This window comes from Seriola aureovittata, chromosome 6, assembly GCF_021018895.1.
Source record: "Seriola aureovittata isolate HTS-2021-v1 ecotype China chromosome 6, ASM2101889v1, whole genome shotgun sequence".
NCBI classification, from domain to species: domain Eukaryota; kingdom Metazoa; phylum Chordata; class Actinopteri; order Carangiformes; family Carangidae; genus Seriola; species Seriola aureovittata.
The window spans coordinates 21,645,398-21,664,177 of record NC_079369.1 but is presented as its reverse complement, the minus strand read 5'-3'; the positions used below and the strand labels follow the sequence as shown (position 1 = coordinate 21,664,177).

The window sequence follows — 18,780 nt, the reverse complement described above, 5'->3', positions numbered from 1 at the left end:
ACTGTGTAGGATAGACTATAGACCTGCAGCATGAAGTAAGGCTCGATCTACATGTATTCATGTTGTGATTGGCCTGTTAACAGAAGTGCAGTGTCAAATGCTTGGGCCCCTGATGACCCATCATATTGGCACATTTTGCAATGACAGCCGTGAACACCCTAAAACCTCCCATAAAGACAATGTACAATGCTCCAAGCCCCCCTAAGCGGGGCCCCTGATGATGTGTGCTGTAGCTAGCATGTTTATTCCAGTGTATTCTGTGTCATTTCATGTTGTATTCTGATTGGTCGGTTTGTAGCAGTGGGTTCCTGGCAGCAGTCACACTGTGAGAACTTGATCTGAAATTTCTTACACCGTCTGAATTTTTTTTCTTTGGTCACCAAAACTTCAAATCAGCTGTTGATGGACGCGTCCCACTGTGCGATCTAGGATGACGTTGAAGTTAAACTGTGGAAATCTCATAAAATCACATTTCTACAACAACCGCAATGATAAGAGCGTGTTTAGATATGGTTCGTCTTTCCCCAAATCACATTACAGTCACATATTGTTCGCTGAGTCTCAAAAACATTGTTTGTCATGACATTTTCTGTAAAGTGCTGACATGTCTTTCACATGTCGGACTTTCTCTGAATAACGAGAGTGAAAAAGTCTGATAACAGAAAACAACAATAATCCTGTCATGGTTCATGGTTTTGCAGCAGAATGATGGGCAGTTCCCAGTGATTCAGCTGGTTGGTATGCTGAGGGGCATCGCGTCTGGAATGAGGTACACACACACACACACACACACACACACACACACACACACGCTGCAGAAATCCATTTTATTGTAAAGATTTAGAACAAGCTTTTTTGATTGTTCAGTGATTGTTATGAGAAGTTAGATTTCTTTGAAACAAAACCAATTCCATCACACTGCGACTTCATGTGGTGACATCCAATACAGTCTGGTGATGTGTTACAATCAATCAGACGTCAGCAGCTTGAGATGTACTGCATCCACATCCTGCAAACTCTGTTTCACACACACATACGTACTCATGCAAACACACATGAAACATACACAAACTCTAAAACATGTTATATGGTAAACCAAGCTGTTAAAGTCAACAGCACCACAACCTGTCGACTTGGCCGCTTGAAACACTGCTCACACACCTACACACACACACACACACACACACACACACACACACACACACACACACACACACACACACACACACACACACACACATTAGATCTTATCTGTGTTTTATTGCAGGTATCTGGCTGTGATAACACGCAAACATGTACATGTACACAAACGTTAAATCCCATTCCTACTTTATCTAAGGTAGCCAGCAGTGATAACACACACATACACTGATATGCACACACTCACACATGTACACACACACACACACACACACAAGCACACAAATGCACACACACACACTAAATCCCATTACCTTTTTATGGTAGCCCAGGTAGCTGGCAGCAGATAACACACACTCACACAATAAATCCTGCTGATGTTCCAGGTACCTGGCGGAGATGAGTTATGTTCACCGGGACCTGGCAGCTCGGAACATCTTGGTTAACAGTAACCTGGTGTGTAAGGTGTCTGACTTTGGCTTATCACGATATCTGGAGGAGGACACCTCTGACCCCACCTACACCAGCTCACTGGTAAGGACACACACAGACACACACAGACACACACAAGACAGGCAAGCGTAACTAAATGTACATTCAAGAGGACACACTGTCCCACTGTGGCCAAAGGATTGGCGAACTGCGTGCTACCTGTCGCCATGGTAATTTTAATAACCAGGAGATTTCACTCACATTCATAAAAACAACACTCAAAGTCCACAGCCATGCTAGCAGCCCTGTGAAGCTTTAATACCTGCTACTAATTGGAAAATGAAATTTCTGAATGGATTAAAAATTGATAACTTTGCAGATGTTAGATCCTTATGACGAGTAGGACATTAAACGCAAAGTTTGTCCTCAGGGTGTCTTTAAATGGACATTGCTCCGATTGTCAGAATCAGTTCTTCACTATCAGACTCACCTTTCATCATGTGCTTCATCAGCCTCAGCTGTACTTACGCTCATCTGTGCGTTGAGCTGAATGCTAATGTTAGCATGTTAACATGTGCACAGTTGGGGACATTAATTTTTATATACAGCTGATGAAGCTGAAAATCCACTGGAAGCAAACGAGTGTTGTCCCTGTGCTCACAAGCTCACAGACACTTGTTGTTTTTGTATCTCTAGTCCTTGAGGCAAGGGACATACAGAAGAGGATTTTCTCCAACTTCTGACCCCTCCTTCTTTTCATGCCGCCGGTCAATCGCCTGCTATCCCACATTATATGAAGGGACGGTTCCCTCATGCCCCATTGACAATTAGTTGGGCCATTCTTCGTTCAGTCATTCAGTCATTAGTTTCAGAGAAATGCTGTCGTGAACTTAAGTGTTGGGTTAGTGGACAGTTTGAACCCATGGTGGCACTGAATAAAAACTCAGAGGACCATCATGGTCATTAAGGGGCCAGTATACTCCATCCAACCAGCTTGACAGATGGTTGAATAGCATCAAAAACCTCCCTCCTCCCCACTTTCCTGACAGTGGATCAGAGGCGGACTGTGTCAGACCAATTCTGTAATTTTCTGACAATCCAACATTCACACCTTTACTGGCCAGTTGTGTGGTGGTGAGAAAGGAGCCAGGGTTTGAACTTCTCTCTCCAGCTCTCTTTCTTCATTGTTGACACAGATATTTCATATTAAATGATATATTCCCCCTGCTCTACAACAGCTGACCTTCATGGAGTCATCCTCTGGGGACCATGAATGTCTATGCCAAAGTCAATGGATATCCATCCAGTTGTTGTTCTCTTTGGATAGAAGTGATGGAAAACGCAGTCTGTTCAGAGGCATTGTATGAAGGCTTCTAAGTATTTCCTATCATTTTAAAAGATTATAGTTTGCAGAGATGATAGCTGTGTCCCAATCCAGGTTTGCGAAGGTGTGGCCCTTCGTAGCCATCGTAAACCATGAAGGCTGAACCAAAATGAGACTGCAAGTCTGGCCAAGAGATGATTTTGACTTTGCATCACCAGCTGTGCCCGCGGCTCCCATCGCCTTCTTTTTCACAGCTGAGCTGAAAACTCAGTACTTACATTTAAAAGTGTATTCCTTGGGCTCTCTGTCGGTGTTGTTTGCTTTCATTACCAGTATCTTGGGAAAGGATGGGCCATGAGTGATCCCCCCATTGGATCCTTCACTGCCCAGGAAAAGAAAGCCGCATTTCTCGGCCGCATTTGAAGGAGCCTTCAAAATGGGACAGCCTAGTCGCGCTGCTGTGACACAGTCGGTCTACAAATACAGCCTCTGAGGGTGCGGCCCCTGAATTGGGACACAGGCAATGTATTCCTACGGGAATCAAGCCCAGCCAAACACGTAGCAATATTTCCCATTCTCCACGACGACAAAATCAGCAGTCAGAACAACAAAGCTTTTGTTTAGTCGCTGCTTTGTCTTCATTAGAAAAGACAAGAAGAAACAAATGTAGATGAACAGTATGTATGTGGAACAGCTGTGTGTTATCCATCTCACTACACTATCAAACATCTGCTTTGTGTTCTCTCTTCCTCTCTCTCTGAGTGCATCTTTTTACCACTGAAAACTGTATATGATGCTACAATGTGAATGCAGCAGGTGACTCATGGACACAGGCAGCTGTGTACACATTGTATGAAATCAATCATACGCACATTTCCCGTCTCTCTGTCCGGTAAGGATTGTGATGACCATTACATTAATAGTCAGTCCGCACCTTGGTATTTATGACATACTATGGCAGATATATGGGCTGCCTATAGCCTCCGTTTAGTACTGTGTGATGAATGTTTAAGTACGCACATCAAGAGCTAAACTATAAAGCAAAAAAAAAAAAAAAAAAATTATAATCATTTTTCTTCATTTCTTTCTTTTCCTTTCTTCTCGTTTTTTGTCTTTCTTTCTCTCAGGGTGGTAAAATCCCAGTGCGGTGGACGGCTCCGGAGGCAATCGCCTACAGGAAGTTCACATCAGCGTCAGATGTCTGGAGTTATGGGATCGTCACCTGGGAGGTGATGTCATACGGAGAGAGGCCTTACTGGGACATGAGCAACCAAGATGTAAGTCCCCACCTGCTTGTGCGTGCCTGTGTGAGAAAGACACCGAGATAAAGAAAGAAAGTCTGTCTCTTGTCATCTTGTGTTCTCATTGATGTCTGTGACTGTATAAGATTGTGTTCGTTCACCATTTTTTTTTTTTTTTTGTCGTACAGAGTCATTCTAGAGAGAGACTGTGTGTGTGTGTGTGTGTGTGTGTGTGTGTGTGTGTGTTTGGGTTGGGGGTGTGATTATTTGTTTCCTTTGCCGTCTCTCACAGCAGGGTTTCTGCATGCCGAGGAAAACACACGGAAAATGAGGACATCAATTTAGGTGTCACAGAAATGTTTGTTCCCTGAAACATCAGACCAAGACGCATCAGAATTTTGTTTTCCAGCTGATCTTTTCTTCAGGGAATTTTAGATTGCCTTGACAACTTCATTCCAATTACCTGCACAGTACGATCAGTCTGCTGCAGCATTTCTATACCTTTTTATTTTATGTCGGCATCACGTTGATGTTATTAAGTGGTTTGAAATTATATTTATCCCCGTGTTTGTTTTAGACTAGCAATGATCAGCAATTTTTTCTTTCAAAAAATAAGTGTACAATTCTCTGCTCTTGTATTAACAGAAAATGAAAACCACTCTCTCATCCTTTCTTTAGGCTGAGTATTCAATTTTACTGTTTAAACCTAAAGGGGATCACGAACAGTACATGAAAAAGGAGGTTCCAGAAGATTGGATTGCTGACATTTTTATTTTTAGGTTTCTATTTCCGAGAAGAAATGTGATACACAGATTATAGTTAGTTTTGGCACTAAACCCCACTTCAAAGCATCGAGGCTCTAAATCCCAATTCTTGCTTTCCGAAACTATAAATCTAATGGCTCTGACACAGAGTAGCCTGGGAATTTTACAAGCTTACAGTTTGTCTCGAGTTTAAACTTTAAAATAATTTTTGTTGCTGCAGAAAATTTGCCAACGCATCACTGAGTGACTCCAGTTGAGTTTATCACCTGGAAAATATGCTTAAAGCAAAAGCTCTTTTAAAAATTTTTATATGTTATTATATAATATATATAGATTTGCTGTCTTATTTCTCCCAGTAAAAGCACATTTTCAAACCCCAGCTTCCACTCCAGCAATGTTTAACCTGCTTTAGATCTCATTATCTTATATGTGGAATATTCTCTATCTGGTTAGCTTTCGCACTGATGAGGAGTTAATCAGTGATGAGATGTGCTTCCAACTGTAAGATAGAAACACATTTTCAACTAATAAACGTAAATCAGTTCCTCATTTTCGTCTGCAAGGAACCATTTCCCTGTCTAGCATTTAGATCACCTTAACCATCTCTTTCCCCTTATTTCACACTTTCCACCGTCTCTTTCCTCCCCCCCGCTGCCTCTCCTCATCTCCTCCCTTTGCAGCCTCACCCCTCATTCCCCTTAGGTTGCTCCCGAGAAATAGAAGCAGCCTATGCAGCCGTAATGACAGAGATTCAGTATAATGACAGAGACAGTTTTATAATAGCACAGATAGTGTATAATGATGGAGAAAGTGTGTGTTACTGCTATAGCTAACGAGGGTCTGTTGGGGCATTAACTATGCATGAACCTCACACCCTAAACTCACACATACTACACACACACACCTAAACCACACACATTCAGGCAGGCAGGCAGGCACATGTAAAAAGGCACACACACACCCAATTTCAAAGAACACGGAACGGTGAAATTGTCAGCGGAGCCGCCACAGGTGCTGTGTTCGACATGAATTAATCATGAAAGAGACCTCTGATGTTTCACTACACTCGCTGCTATTGTGATTGACAGCGGTGCTTAGAGAGAATTTATGTGGCACAAAGCCTGAGAAGTGTGTCGGGGTCAAGTAGAGTTCACTCAACGAGCAGACAAATCCCCGGCGCTGCATTTACAGTAGAAGCGCAGCAACTCCCTCAGCTTATATAGGCTTACACATACACTGACTTGGTCTTGTAAGTTTAAATGTACGAGAAGACGTGGAAAAGATCATTTTGGGCTTTTTTTTTTTGGCACTTCTGAACGACACAATCCGTCTTTAAAGTATGAGCAAAAAACATAGCAGCAGCTTCAAAACTCAAGATACAGCGCACAGTGCATTTGGACTCAGAATCTTGAATCAAGGGCAGAAAATGTGGAGTTAAAACAAGGTCAGCGATCAAAGCAAGAAGAGGTATACAAGTCCAGGGGGGTAAAAGCAGGCAGGCTAAAGCCCAAAAAAAGGCAGAGGTCATAAACTGAAGCAGGAAAAAAGACAAAAGGCTGGAATGCTTTGGCAGGAAGGCATCATGGAAAACCTGGCAGCACTGAGGCTGAAGAGAAGGTAAACAAGGGAAGATAATGAGGGAATGAGGAGCAGGTGTGCAGGTGAACGTGGAGGTCAGGTGATGGAGGATGGCAGGGTCTCAAACGTTAGAGTTTTAGTGAGAAAATTCAGATGTGATTGACTTTAAGTGCAAATAAAAAATACAATAATTACAAAACAGTGGCACATGGCATGAATGAAGTGCAACATGAATTAATTAAATATGCGTCTTTTTGAATTTTGCCTTATCATTCTAAAGTAGAGCTACAAGAATTAATTGATTGATCAAAAGAGTATTAATTGCCCAATATCTTTACAATAGATTAATTGCCATTTTATGCCAAGAATTTGATAGCTCCATGTTCTTAAATGTGAGACTTTGCTGCTTTTCTTTGTCTCACATTATAGTAAGCTGATTGTAGGACATTGCATGAGCATTTTTCATTCATTTTTAATTAATAATGAAAATATTTTAAATAGTTGCAGCCCAAATTTAAAGAAACAGTTCAACATTTGGGGAATTATGCTTATTCTCTTTCTACATGGCAACATAGAAAACAAGTAAACTGTAAATGGATGGTTTAAATAGGACTTTTGCAAGTAGCCTACATTTCCCTGTTACTCACTTTGCTTATATTCTTGCAACTTGCTGACATCATATGCACAATACTGGATCCAGCCATCATTCACAATACAAGCCAGAGACTAAGTCTAAATTATTTTAGTTTTATATTCTGATGCTGTCATTTCCATTACTGTCACTTGAATCTTCCACAGAATACTTGTCATCATCTGTATATGTTCATCAAAAAGTGATTGTGTTGGGTCTCTGAAGATAAAAGTGTGGAGGGTGACAAGACAGATGATAGTAACTGGATATGTGATGTATGAAAACATTTGATTGAAGATATTGTGCGGGAGCTTTACAGATACAGAACATGTTAGGCGCCGCTGTTTGAGCCACCAGGCCACACCTCAGTGTGAGCTTTAAACATCACATCCATCATAATTAGGGTTGGGGAGACATCAAAAAATACATTTTCACTTCCCTGGTACAAAGGGCAGAATAATTGGAGACAATAATCCCTGAACTTTATATTTCCTTTCTTTTGTTATTTTGTAGGGGGTAAGGCAGCTAGTTACGTTTTCAGGCAAAGGGGTTTTGAAGTCTGTGATGTTCACGATAATTACATTCTGCACCCAGAGGTATGCTGGCATATTTAGCAGTACCACCCTGCAATACAGAATCCCTGCCTAAAAGTTTTCTCAGAAAAACCTCGAAAGATCTGTATCGTCCTCAGTACCTGCACCGGCATAATGAAATCAGTAGCTTCTCTGTGTAAAACTACCTGCCTCGACATCAGAGTCTGCAGCAGGCGTCACTGCTGCTTAGCGATGAATATCTGGATAATACTGAGTGACTGCACGCTGTGTCAGGATGAAGCTCTCAAATGGAAATTGAATCCTCTTAACTAATCCAAGTTTTCATTTTTTCTGTAGTTTTAAATAAAGCTAAATGAGGCAAGAGTCGTCTGTAAAAATACACCTGTCCTATCAGCCAAAGATCTCAAAGGAACTGTAGCTTAGCAGACATTCTCCATCCCTACTGAAGTCTCATCTGCCTGGAGGAAGTAACAAATCAAAATATGAAGTGTCCCCTAAACAGCAGCAAGAGAGCTGGACTCAACTTTGGATCTTTTTTTCTTATTTCAACCCTTTGATACCCTGAGCATCACAGACCAGCACCATGCTGTGAGCAATTTACTTATGTCATATCACAGGATTAAATTTCTTCCAAAATATTTTCTCTCATGTCATTTATATCTCCCATTTCCCCGACCAGAACGTGGTGCTTGTCTAAAAACACACCGAAGAACTTAGACTTTTTCTGCTGTCTCTTGATATTTGTCAAATATACAGTACGTCAAAGACAAGTATTTTTCTGAATATATCCCAAATCCCCCATCTTATCTCTTCTGGTGAAACATGAAAATATTTTTGTATATCCTGCACTCATGGACATAAACATAAACCTTAACTAATCAAGTCTGATTATGGGAAAGCAAACTTCATACTTCACATTACAAAAGCAGCCTAAGTGGTTAGAATTGATTTATTTCTCCCTTTTTCTCTGCTTCCGGATCCAACAACGCGGGTGACGGAGGAGTGGGCGGAGGCAAACAGCCCTTTACAGTTGAATAGAGGGTTGCATTTAGCTGTTGTTCCCCAGAGGCTCACTCACTCCCTAAAGAACGGCTGCTTTAAATGCATCTAATCCTTCAACATTTGATTAAATCCCTCTGGAAATTACACCCCACCTGCATTTCTCAAATCGACTGATACCATGTCACATAATGGAGGCTAAAAGCGCCATTTCACTTCGTCCACTTTGGGGCACCAAAGGGAGACTTACTCCAGCTTTAAGTATGTAGAATGAAATATATATAGATAAATGTTTTTTTCATTAGTTGGTAACAGTTTGTGTCCACTTGTCCTCTCCTTTGTTTTTGTCTCTTGTTTCCCTCTCCCACCGTGTCCCAGGTGATAAATGCCATCGAGCAGGATTTCAGGCTGCCGGCTCCGATGGACTGTCCAGTGGTGCTGCACCAGCTGATGCTGGACTGCTGGCAGAAAGACAGGAATGCTCGGCCAAAATTTCCTGATATTGTCAGCATGTTGGACAAAATGATACGCAACCCTGCGTCTCTCAAAGCCGGCACCAACAACGTGGCCCCTGGGTGAGGAGAGATACAAACTCATTTGCATACACAAACACACTCGACCCTCTGTTTCAGCAATAGTTGGGGGGGTTTCTTTTAATCGCTCTATGTCTTCACTCTCTGCAGTCCTTCCCATCATCCCTTGTTAGACCGTGGAGCTCCAGACCTGAGCAGGGTGAGCTCAGTGGAAGACTGGCTGGCTGCTCTGAAGATGACCCAGTATCGAGACTCCTTCCTGGGCTCTGGTTTCACCTCTTTGCCACTTGTCACACAAATCACAGCCGAGTAGGTCCACCCATTAAACTGCCTTTCTTCCGTCTGCCTGCGTCTCACACTGCTCACCTGCCAAGTCGCCGTCTTGTTAGTTGGATGACTGGCAGCTGGGTGGCTGACTGCTGGTCCATTTGTACGCCTGTCTGTCTCTCTGAACAATCTCCCTGTCTCACTCACTTCCATCCTTTCTTCCTCTTCTTATCATGGTATAAAATGCTATGAGCACCATCACTGAGCATCAGTATATCACTGTCAAATAAATAGTGAGTGTCCTTACCCAAATGAAACCACTGTCGTCTGAGTGGTGTCAGCACTGCTGGTGTTTCTGAAAGCTAGGACCACATTTCCCACAGTCTCTAGCTTTCACATATCTCTTTTCCAAACTCGGTGTTCCTGCTTGTGGTTTGTTCTCTTTCACTGTTTTAATGCTAAAAAGAGTTGGGGTTTTTTTCCTATAATGTTTAATTCCCAACACCACCTGTCACTGTGGGAAACCTTTTAGCTTTGTTTACTTAGTAATGAAGGCACTATAGGTTTTCATTTTGTCAATGGCTTGATCACTCTTTTTCCTACCAAAACAAGGAGGCAAATATTTTTGCATTGTGTGGTTTAGTTCTGCTGAGCAGCTGCTGGATACAAAATGAGCCTTTAGCAACGACCTCAAAACTCTTCAGTCAATGAGTAGTCCACCAGAGGTCCCTACCATTACCTCTGACCAAGGCTCCGGCTTGAGTTGGTCCCTGTGCTCTCCTAAACAGTGAGAATGAGTCAGACATAGAGGATTAATTCCCCCACAGGGATTAATTAAGTATACTTTTACATAGTACCCGTGTGGAGACAGCAGATAAGAGGGGTGTGAGCCAGTGAAATTTCTTTAAGACACTTCTCATGCTACTTGGGGAAAGACAGATGGGAAACTTGCACCAGAATTTAGTTTTTAAATTGTTCTCTTTGCAACACAAACTCACAGCGCTATGTGTGTTAAATCATATTTTGAAAGTTGGGTCCATGTTAGATCCTGAGAAAAGTTATATGCCTATGTAGCCCATAAAAAGTGACGTATATGACATTATGTGGGATGTATGGCCATATTGTTTGCTGTGGCTGAAAGCAAATTGCCCCAGATGCCACATCAGATCAGTAAAATAAAATTATTGATGCACCTGCAACGCATACAGTGGAGGGATGTACCTTTAAATTTAAAAAGGTTAAAACCTGAGTCACGATTATGTGAGATATATGATTAGTTAAACAGAGGCTATGACAGTAGTCTTTCATTTATTAGATTTTTTGATTTATGGGTGTTAATATCCTACACATAACACCTCTGATAATAGTTCATATGACATTTTTCTGATGATGATGATGCAGCCTAATATCTGTATCTGTTTATATGTTTCCCCAGAGACCTTCAGAGAATCGGAGTGTCTCTTGCCGGCCACCAGAAGAAAATCCTGACCAGTGTTCAGTCAATGAGACACCACGCTGATGACCAGTCTCCTACTGAATCTGTGTAACCGCGCAGAGGAGTGATACAGTATGAAAAATTTTGACCCGTGTACAGTCTGTGAAGGAGCAGGCTGTCATCTTTACACTTCTTCTTCCACTTCACATGTTTTTAAACAATAGCCAAACTGTGGCCATTTATGTGTCTGCATGGCCACATCTGTCCTCCTGTCATTGGACTTCTCTCTCTCTCTCTTTTCTCTATCGAGTTAACTTCAGTGGGCAGTGCAAAAGCCAGTGACTGAAAACAAAACAAAAAAAAAAAATAGTATCTGGACTTTTCTGTCTTAGAGTGTCTTACGTGGTTACAGTCACAAACCCCCTTCCCCTCTCATGCAACATCTGCAAGATTTCATGATGGAAGTCAGACCATTTTTTTACCAACTTGACTGTTTGATTCGAGGACGACATGGCCTGGTTTTTATGTAAGGATTATTCACACAAAGATACAACTGTGAAGACTGTGTGAGCAGACATTTATATGACAGGACACAAGCTGGACCAAAAGCCTGACGAACTATAACTACAAAGCTGTGTTTCTTGACACAAGACCCAGAGCAGGCCTTGTTATCTCCAGTATGTTTTGCTCAGTGTGTTGGTGAAAATTGCTACCATTTGAATCCAGACAAGAGCCAACGGTTTTAATGGCACTTTTTTTTCAATCTATCTTCATATTGAAGAGCCTGTACATATTATAACGTGGGATATTTATTTCCTATATGCTCATTTGCTTTCTCTTCTGCCAACAGTATCAGACAATTAATTGTCACTGGAGTATTTGTGAGTTCTCTATGATTATCTTCCTCTGCCTGACTCATCACTGGAACAAACTTTGAAGTGCTGTGGACTGCGGACAAAAAAAAAAAAAAAAGGGGGGGGGGGGGGGGTTTCATAGTGCTATTTTGTACTTTTCATCCAACCATGAAAAGATAAACTCTCCCATGCAGAGAGCCAGCAACGCCTGTCCTACTTAAAATACTTAATTCAGGGGGAACTCATAATGGATGATGTTTTACAATCAGCACTAATGCCCTCTGAGTAAAGCCAATTATGGATCAGGAAACAGCGGCATAATCAGATAAAGAAGTATTATACCATAGCAGTGTAACAACTTACTTCGCAGGCTAGGAAGTTAAGGCAACTGCACACTTGGTGGAATAAAGGGAAAAAAAGGGAGCTTAAGAGACTGTGGGTATTGAGTCATTACCAGCTGCTGAGGTGCACCTGTTTTGAACGCACTGCAGTGGCCAGAGAATCCCGAAAGACAGAAAAGGTATTGTCATCCAATGTTCTTGTGATTTGGCTGAAAACCCTCAAAGCTGACTGCCAGTTGAGCATCAATACAACACATGAACAACACCCGAAATCCAATGCTCATGTTCTGTCCACGCATGAAACAAATCTCATTTCAGTCAGAACTGTATGGCTGCCGTCCAGATGGTAATCATCACTCTACAGCAGGCGGGCGGGCAGGCAGGCAGGCAGGGTCCTCGGTATTAATTCTTTTCTGTTTTTTCCGATTCGTTGGCTGGCGGACATGTCATTGTTGTCAGAGTCTGTTTTGACAGTCACATTTCCCAACTGACATCACTGATTAATACTGTGGTGTCAGTTTGCAGATGAAATGACATGGAGTGACCTATACATGTTCTCATCTGTGGACAGTGACCTTTTCAATGTCGCGCCTTACGCAAAACACATTTACGACCAACAGAGATTGATTCCTCAGACATGTCAGAGAAAAGACGTAACAAAGGAAGATAGTGAAACTCAAAATGCTGAGGGTCAAGAAGGAAATTATTAGGTTATTTGTCATGTTTTAATACACAAATGTATTGTTTGAATGAGTAGTCTCCACACAATATGAAATCATGAAGGTCTGATCTCACTGGTGGAGAGGCACTGGGAGATCTCGTTCAGCGCTGAGCAGATTACCAGCTGTGAAACAACAGCAGGCTCGCTCTGCCTTCAGCCCAAACCTCTGGTCATGCGTGTGCACCCACATCCTAAGGATTACCAGTCTGTGGCACTGATTGGATGTCATGATTTTATTTGTCATCCGCTGCGAGCCTTGCTCACAATGACGTGAAGTGACAGTGTTTAGTTGTTTGCTTTCAACACGACGGGTCCTACAGAACGATGTGTTTGTGTTCGTCTCGCACCACTGGTCTCCACTAACCGGGACGCCCCACTGTCTTTTATTTATGAAAGTTGTGACATTGAGAGGTCCACGACTATTTTAAACCTCCAAACATTACAGCTTCCACTTTTCGCCGAAACTCGACTGGCAATTGCGGTGCGACTCGGAATTGCATTTGTTGCCTGGCAACAATAGCTTATTGAACATTTTATCAGAAAGTATTGAGATCAACTGGGAGCGAGTCAGTGGTTCAGAGGCATAATTCGTTGTAAATAGATGCCTCTGGAAAAACAGTTTCAGTGCTGGCTCGGGGGTTTAATAAAGAGTGAGATGACTCGTGTGCCTAAAAGCTCATATTAAACGCCACCTAAAAAAAATTGTCATGCAGAGGAAATGAAAGCTATCAGCACAGGCAGGTATCTTAATACATTATGTAAAATCTGGAGTTCAGAGTGATGTGTCAATTCTTTGCTTCATATTTTTGTCTTCTGGTATTTAACAAGGTTAGATGTGAGTTTTCGGAGACATTTCACATGTTACTGTGTCAGTGTTTGTGGAAAAAAAACAACAAAGGCAGAAATGATGTACAGCACGTCTTGTATTTACATACTATGACCGACGTGTCTTGGTTTGAGCATAAATCTTCACCGCAGAGACGATATCTCAGGAACACAATGGAACACGTTGCTGCATTGGCAAATCCCGCACTATATAGAAAGATTACTCCAAGATGAAGTTCTTAAAAAGTTCATGGAGAAAACAGTTTTTATGGTATTCTTATTAAAAGTTAAATCCACACTAAATCGAGCCCCCTAAAGAGAGGTCTCTATTTGTGTGTGTGACCATGACTCTTACACAAGCAAACGGAGAGATACAGTTGTAAGTGATAAAGAGTAGCCAGAGTTCATAGTGTCTGATTATATCTTTGCTGAATATTTATTGAAAGTAGGGAGTTTAGCCATGGAACTTTTTAAATGTTTACCATTCTTCCTTCTCCGTCTTTCTGTACAAAGGATCTTATGTTGAAAAATACAAATGTCCAATGAAAGTGCATCCTTGAAATATTTTTTATTTGTATTATTTTACACACAGAAATAGTGTTTTATGATCTAAACTGATCAAAACTATTGGAATGTGATTGTAAAATAAATAGAAAAAACGATCAACTTCTTAAAGGTAAAATGTTGCTGTCAGTGGACACTATTTAGTCACAAAGCAGCGCACAGAGGCAATGGAGGAGCTGCCCAGTTGACATGTATCAGTGCATGTATCGGCTGGTTAAATGTACCCTGTGGAGTTTTCTTATAAACTGTTGACATTCAGTGTTTCTCACCTAAACGCAATGAGTGTATCCTTGAGGATGAGTTGACTACATAACTGCATTTCCTTCCTCATAAATTGACGAGCCCATTTTTGTGAATATTTTTGAAATTTGCATGATTTAAGTTGATGTTTACTAGATAAGTTTTCCTCACTGAAGGACAAATCTTTGATACCAACTCTTTTTCAAGTTTCAATTTGTACTGGATCTACACTGGTATATACTACCTCCAGGAATTAGTCATATGCAGTCATAAACTGTGGGTCCAACATTAATAAAGGCTCCTGCCTTCTACTTTTACATGTAGCCAGTTTAACTGCCAGCCATATAAACGAGAATTACAACCTCACTCACTTGAGTGACTGTGGGAAAGTTTATCTTGCTTTAAGCAGTGCGGGTGGTGACTGACGACGTGTTTTTTTCTATTTTGTGCTTAGCCGTGTGCACTCGCTGCTGAGGTTGTTCAGTGCTGCAAACCCAAATACTCGACTGGACTCAGCTGATGCTGACACCAGCTCTCAAACATACCCGCTGATGCTCCTCATCTCTTGTACATACCAAACTGCAGCCCATATGGTAAAGAATCCCGAAGAGACCACTTGGGAGTTTTGGGGCTCTTTAGATTTGCTCATTTAATAGACAGACAGCAGACTCAGTGCTTATTAGCCTGTGGGTGCTTTTCCTTACATAGTTTACTTGGTAGTCACACGACTTTCAGTGCCTGTTACAGTTAATAATTGTTTTGCATATAGTCTGGCTCGGTCACACTGAAGCAATGCAACACTTGAACTTCCTGACACTGACTCGCTGCCTTTGCTGGTGCACTGCTGAGTGTTTTGGTGCGTTGTTACCGTGTTACCGCACCATTGGCAGGGATGTATATTGCATCACCCATCACTAAAAAGGAGCCTCTTGAAAAACATTAATCCATAGAGCTACTAGAGGTTAGAAAAAACTCCACAGGGTATAGTATGGAAAGGATTTAAAACACGGATATAGATTGAGTTAAATTTTCCTTTTTAAATAAAAGAGCCTCTTTAATAACATTTTCATTTCTCCATATGTGCTGCCTGTTATTCATTAGGACATGATGTTGTTATGAAGCGTTGCATGACGCTTCATAACAATGCCTGTGGCCACAACGCACCTCCTTTGTAAAAGCTCAACATTTTCTGCAGCTTAAATGTATTCTGCTCTGCTGGGAGTACTGTCGATGGAGACGATGATGAATTTGTCTCCATTCATTGTTGAATGGCGGTAAAAATGGCATCTGCAGACAAAAGAGCTCACTCTTTGATTCAGAGGGACTGACATCAAAACCTGACATTTACTGCAGATGTTTGAGATAGAAATCTCCATCCAGACTTTACTGTAACTGTGTTTGAAATATATCAACATGATGTCACATTATGCTTGGCCAATAAAGCACAGATATAGGCCATACAGGCCAAATAGACCACTAAACAACAAAATAGGCCCAGATATGCAAGGTGCATCGCCAGAAGCTCCTCCGAGTGCTTTAGGGTGGATTTATCTTTTAATTGCAGTTATTTTCTGGAAGCTGGACCAGCTCGGCTGCTTTTCCCCTCTCCTGTTGCTCTGGTGTAATAGATACTGCAGGGGAGGCTGGAGATGCAAGGAATCAAGTTATGAAGAGAGGAAAAAAGTGAAAGGGAATAGGTAATGGAGGGGGCAAGAGGAGACGGGAAGGATAGAAGAACAGAGAAAACGGAGATGGGGGTGGGGGCGCGAGAGGCAAAGCTTGCGTCTTGTGTTTGAATAAAAATGAGGCTGGGTGTGGAGAGATTACTCTTTCTCTTTTTGTCTCTCTCTGCTCTACCCAGATGTCCTCTTTCTTCTTCTAATGTCCACAACCTCTCTGTACAACTCACTCTGCTTCCAGTCTGCATTTCCACCATCTCTTGTGACAGTTTAAAGGCAAGCCAGTGGAGCAATCTTTCTATGATAGATGTGCTATTTTCACAACCATTTTTAACTTATATTTATTGGCAAGTTTCACTTTTACACAAAAAAGAAAAACCTGCAGTGTTTTATTGTGAGTTTTCAGGAGAGTATTTATCCCAAAAATGTAATTTCGCAAGAACTTCTGGATGGATTGCAATGAAATTTAGTCCCAAAAAGATGAAGTCTACTGTTTGTTTGCCCTGACTTTTTCTCCAGTGCCCACCATGAGGCTGACATTTTTGGTTTTTAGCGAAATGTCTCGATAACTATTGGATGTATTTGTCACAGACAGTCTTGTTCCTCACGGGGTGTGTTGTAATAACCTTGGTGATCTCTTTACTTTGAGGGTAACGCCACGATCAAGCCAAAATTTCAATCTTTCCAATTAAAACCCCCAAAATTATGTAATTCCCTCAAGCCTCAGCTGTTCTTTGTGTTTAGTGCTAATTAACAAATGCTAGCATGCTAACATGCTAAGCTAAGTCGGTGAACATGGTAAACATTTTACCTGCTAAACATCCGTAAGTTAGCATTGTCATTTTGAGTAATATTAGCATAAGCATTTAGCTCAAAACACAGTTGAGCCTAAGAACGGCCTCACAGAAGATGCTAGCATGGCTGGAGACTCTAAATCAGACTTGCACCTCTTAAGGTTACGCAGCCAGGGATCTCTTCTAACAAATGAGAAAAAAAAAAGAAAAGAAAAAAAAATCCTTGTTTTGATGCGGGTTTTTCAGAGGAGCTTTTATCCCAAAACTGTGAACACAAATCTTGCTTTATTGCTCAAGTGTGAAGAGATGGATCTCTCATTTTATCTGGTAATCTTTGCTCCATGTGTCCAGTCAGTCACAGTGTTTCATCAAACTAACCGAAACTGAAACAGTCCAGCTGTAAACACTCTTTGGATAGTTTTTTTTAATGTTAATTTATTTGCTTTCCTATGGCTTGCCATACTGTTCAGTATGTATGTAATGTATGGTTTCTCTTGGAAAAAAAGAAAAACAGCTCAATAATCAGCTGTAGTCTGCCTTTCTCTGTTTACCTACAATACTGTTCTAGGTGTTACTGCTCATATAGTCAGAGCATCCCACTGTAATGTATTATAATACTGTAATATAATGTGAGTATGCGCACGCCTGTGTATCGTTGTGTGTGTGTGTGTATGTGTGCGCGCGTGGGTGTGTTTGCGTGTAATATAATGTGTGTGTGTGTGTGTGGTGTTCAGTGTACAGTAAAATGTTTGTACATCGTGTGTGAGTTTGTAGCTGTTAACTTTCTGAATCTAACATTTACAATGCACTGTTTGTCAATAAAGAAGACAAATCAATCAAATCAGCATTGGTAATCAATGAACAAGCTTTAGAGCTCAAGATGAACAGATTAAAGGCTTTCTATTCTATATTCTCATATCTAGAATAGAAAACAGTAAAAAGGAGACATTTGTTAACATACAGAACTTGTATTTAAGGATTTGTCAGTGTTTTTTGATCTCTTGCTGTGACAGAGAGCAGCATCAACAGCATGAATCCATGGACCCAACCTGCCATGTGCTAACAGTCCTGGCTGATGGTGATGGTGTGGTGAGGGTTTTCTTGGCACTCCCTGGGCCACTTAATACTAATCAATCATGGTTTGATTTCTACAGTCTATCTGAGTATTGTTGCTGATCATGTGCATCCATTTATGTCCACAATTTACCATCTTCTACTTCCACCATGACAATGCTCCATGTCCACGGCAAGGGAAAGAGCTACCACGTCAATACTTTTCTACATAATGGATTCTGATGAAGTCAGAAGTAAAGAGTGATATTTAATCGGAAAAACAGGCTGATTTTGCAGTTATTATGATTATTTCTACACAAAGAGCAGTAAGGTTCATGGGACCCTGAACGATGAGAAAATGAGACCAATGTCGACAGAACAGGATGGTTAAAAAGTGACTTCAGATATTGAAGAAAGTCATTTGAAGTCCACTCAGGACATGGCAGACAAGTGTGTAGGTCATATTGCTAATAATAATAATGGAAATGCTCAATATTCTTTGATGTTCACTACCGGAGGCAACATTAAACCTAAATTTTACCTGAAATACTGTACGAGAAATTCCTCAGTAGATTACAGAAGACATCTGCATTCAGAAAAGTAATAAAGAAGGTTATAAAACTCCATAATGAGTTCTTCTTTTATGCCAGCACACTAAATTAATCATTCATGGGAGCGAGAGTCAGTTTTTCAATGTGCAGGTGACTCATGTTTTTGACTGTAACTCTTTGTTGATAGATGGTAAAGTTTACAACCTGTGAGAAGGACTTTGAATGATACAGTGTGGTTTCAGCTCAGAGCGTTAGAGGCG

At 41.2% G+C, this 18,780-nt stretch overlaps 1 protein-coding gene across 1 annotated transcript in view; it reads left to right on the top strand.

The window, feature by feature from the left end:
* LOC130170981 (ephrin type-B receptor 1-like) overlaps positions 1-17,757 on the top strand; it is an 89,046-nt gene extending 71,289 nt beyond the window's left edge. Inside the window, exons 15-20 of the mRNA XM_056378726.1 lie at positions 702-769; positions 1,527-1,674; positions 4,024-4,173; positions 9,042-9,238; positions 9,347-9,505; positions 10,899-17,757. Of these exons, the coding sequence (XP_056234701.1) occupies positions 702-769; positions 1,527-1,674; positions 4,024-4,173; positions 9,042-9,238; positions 9,347-9,505; positions 10,899-11,010 (834 nt within the window). The 3' untranslated portion in view covers positions 11,011-17,757. The remainder of the gene's footprint in view (positions 1-701; positions 770-1,526; positions 1,675-4,023; positions 4,174-9,041; positions 9,239-9,346; positions 9,506-10,898) is intronic.
* Positions 17,758-18,780: the final 1,023 nt, after the last annotated feature.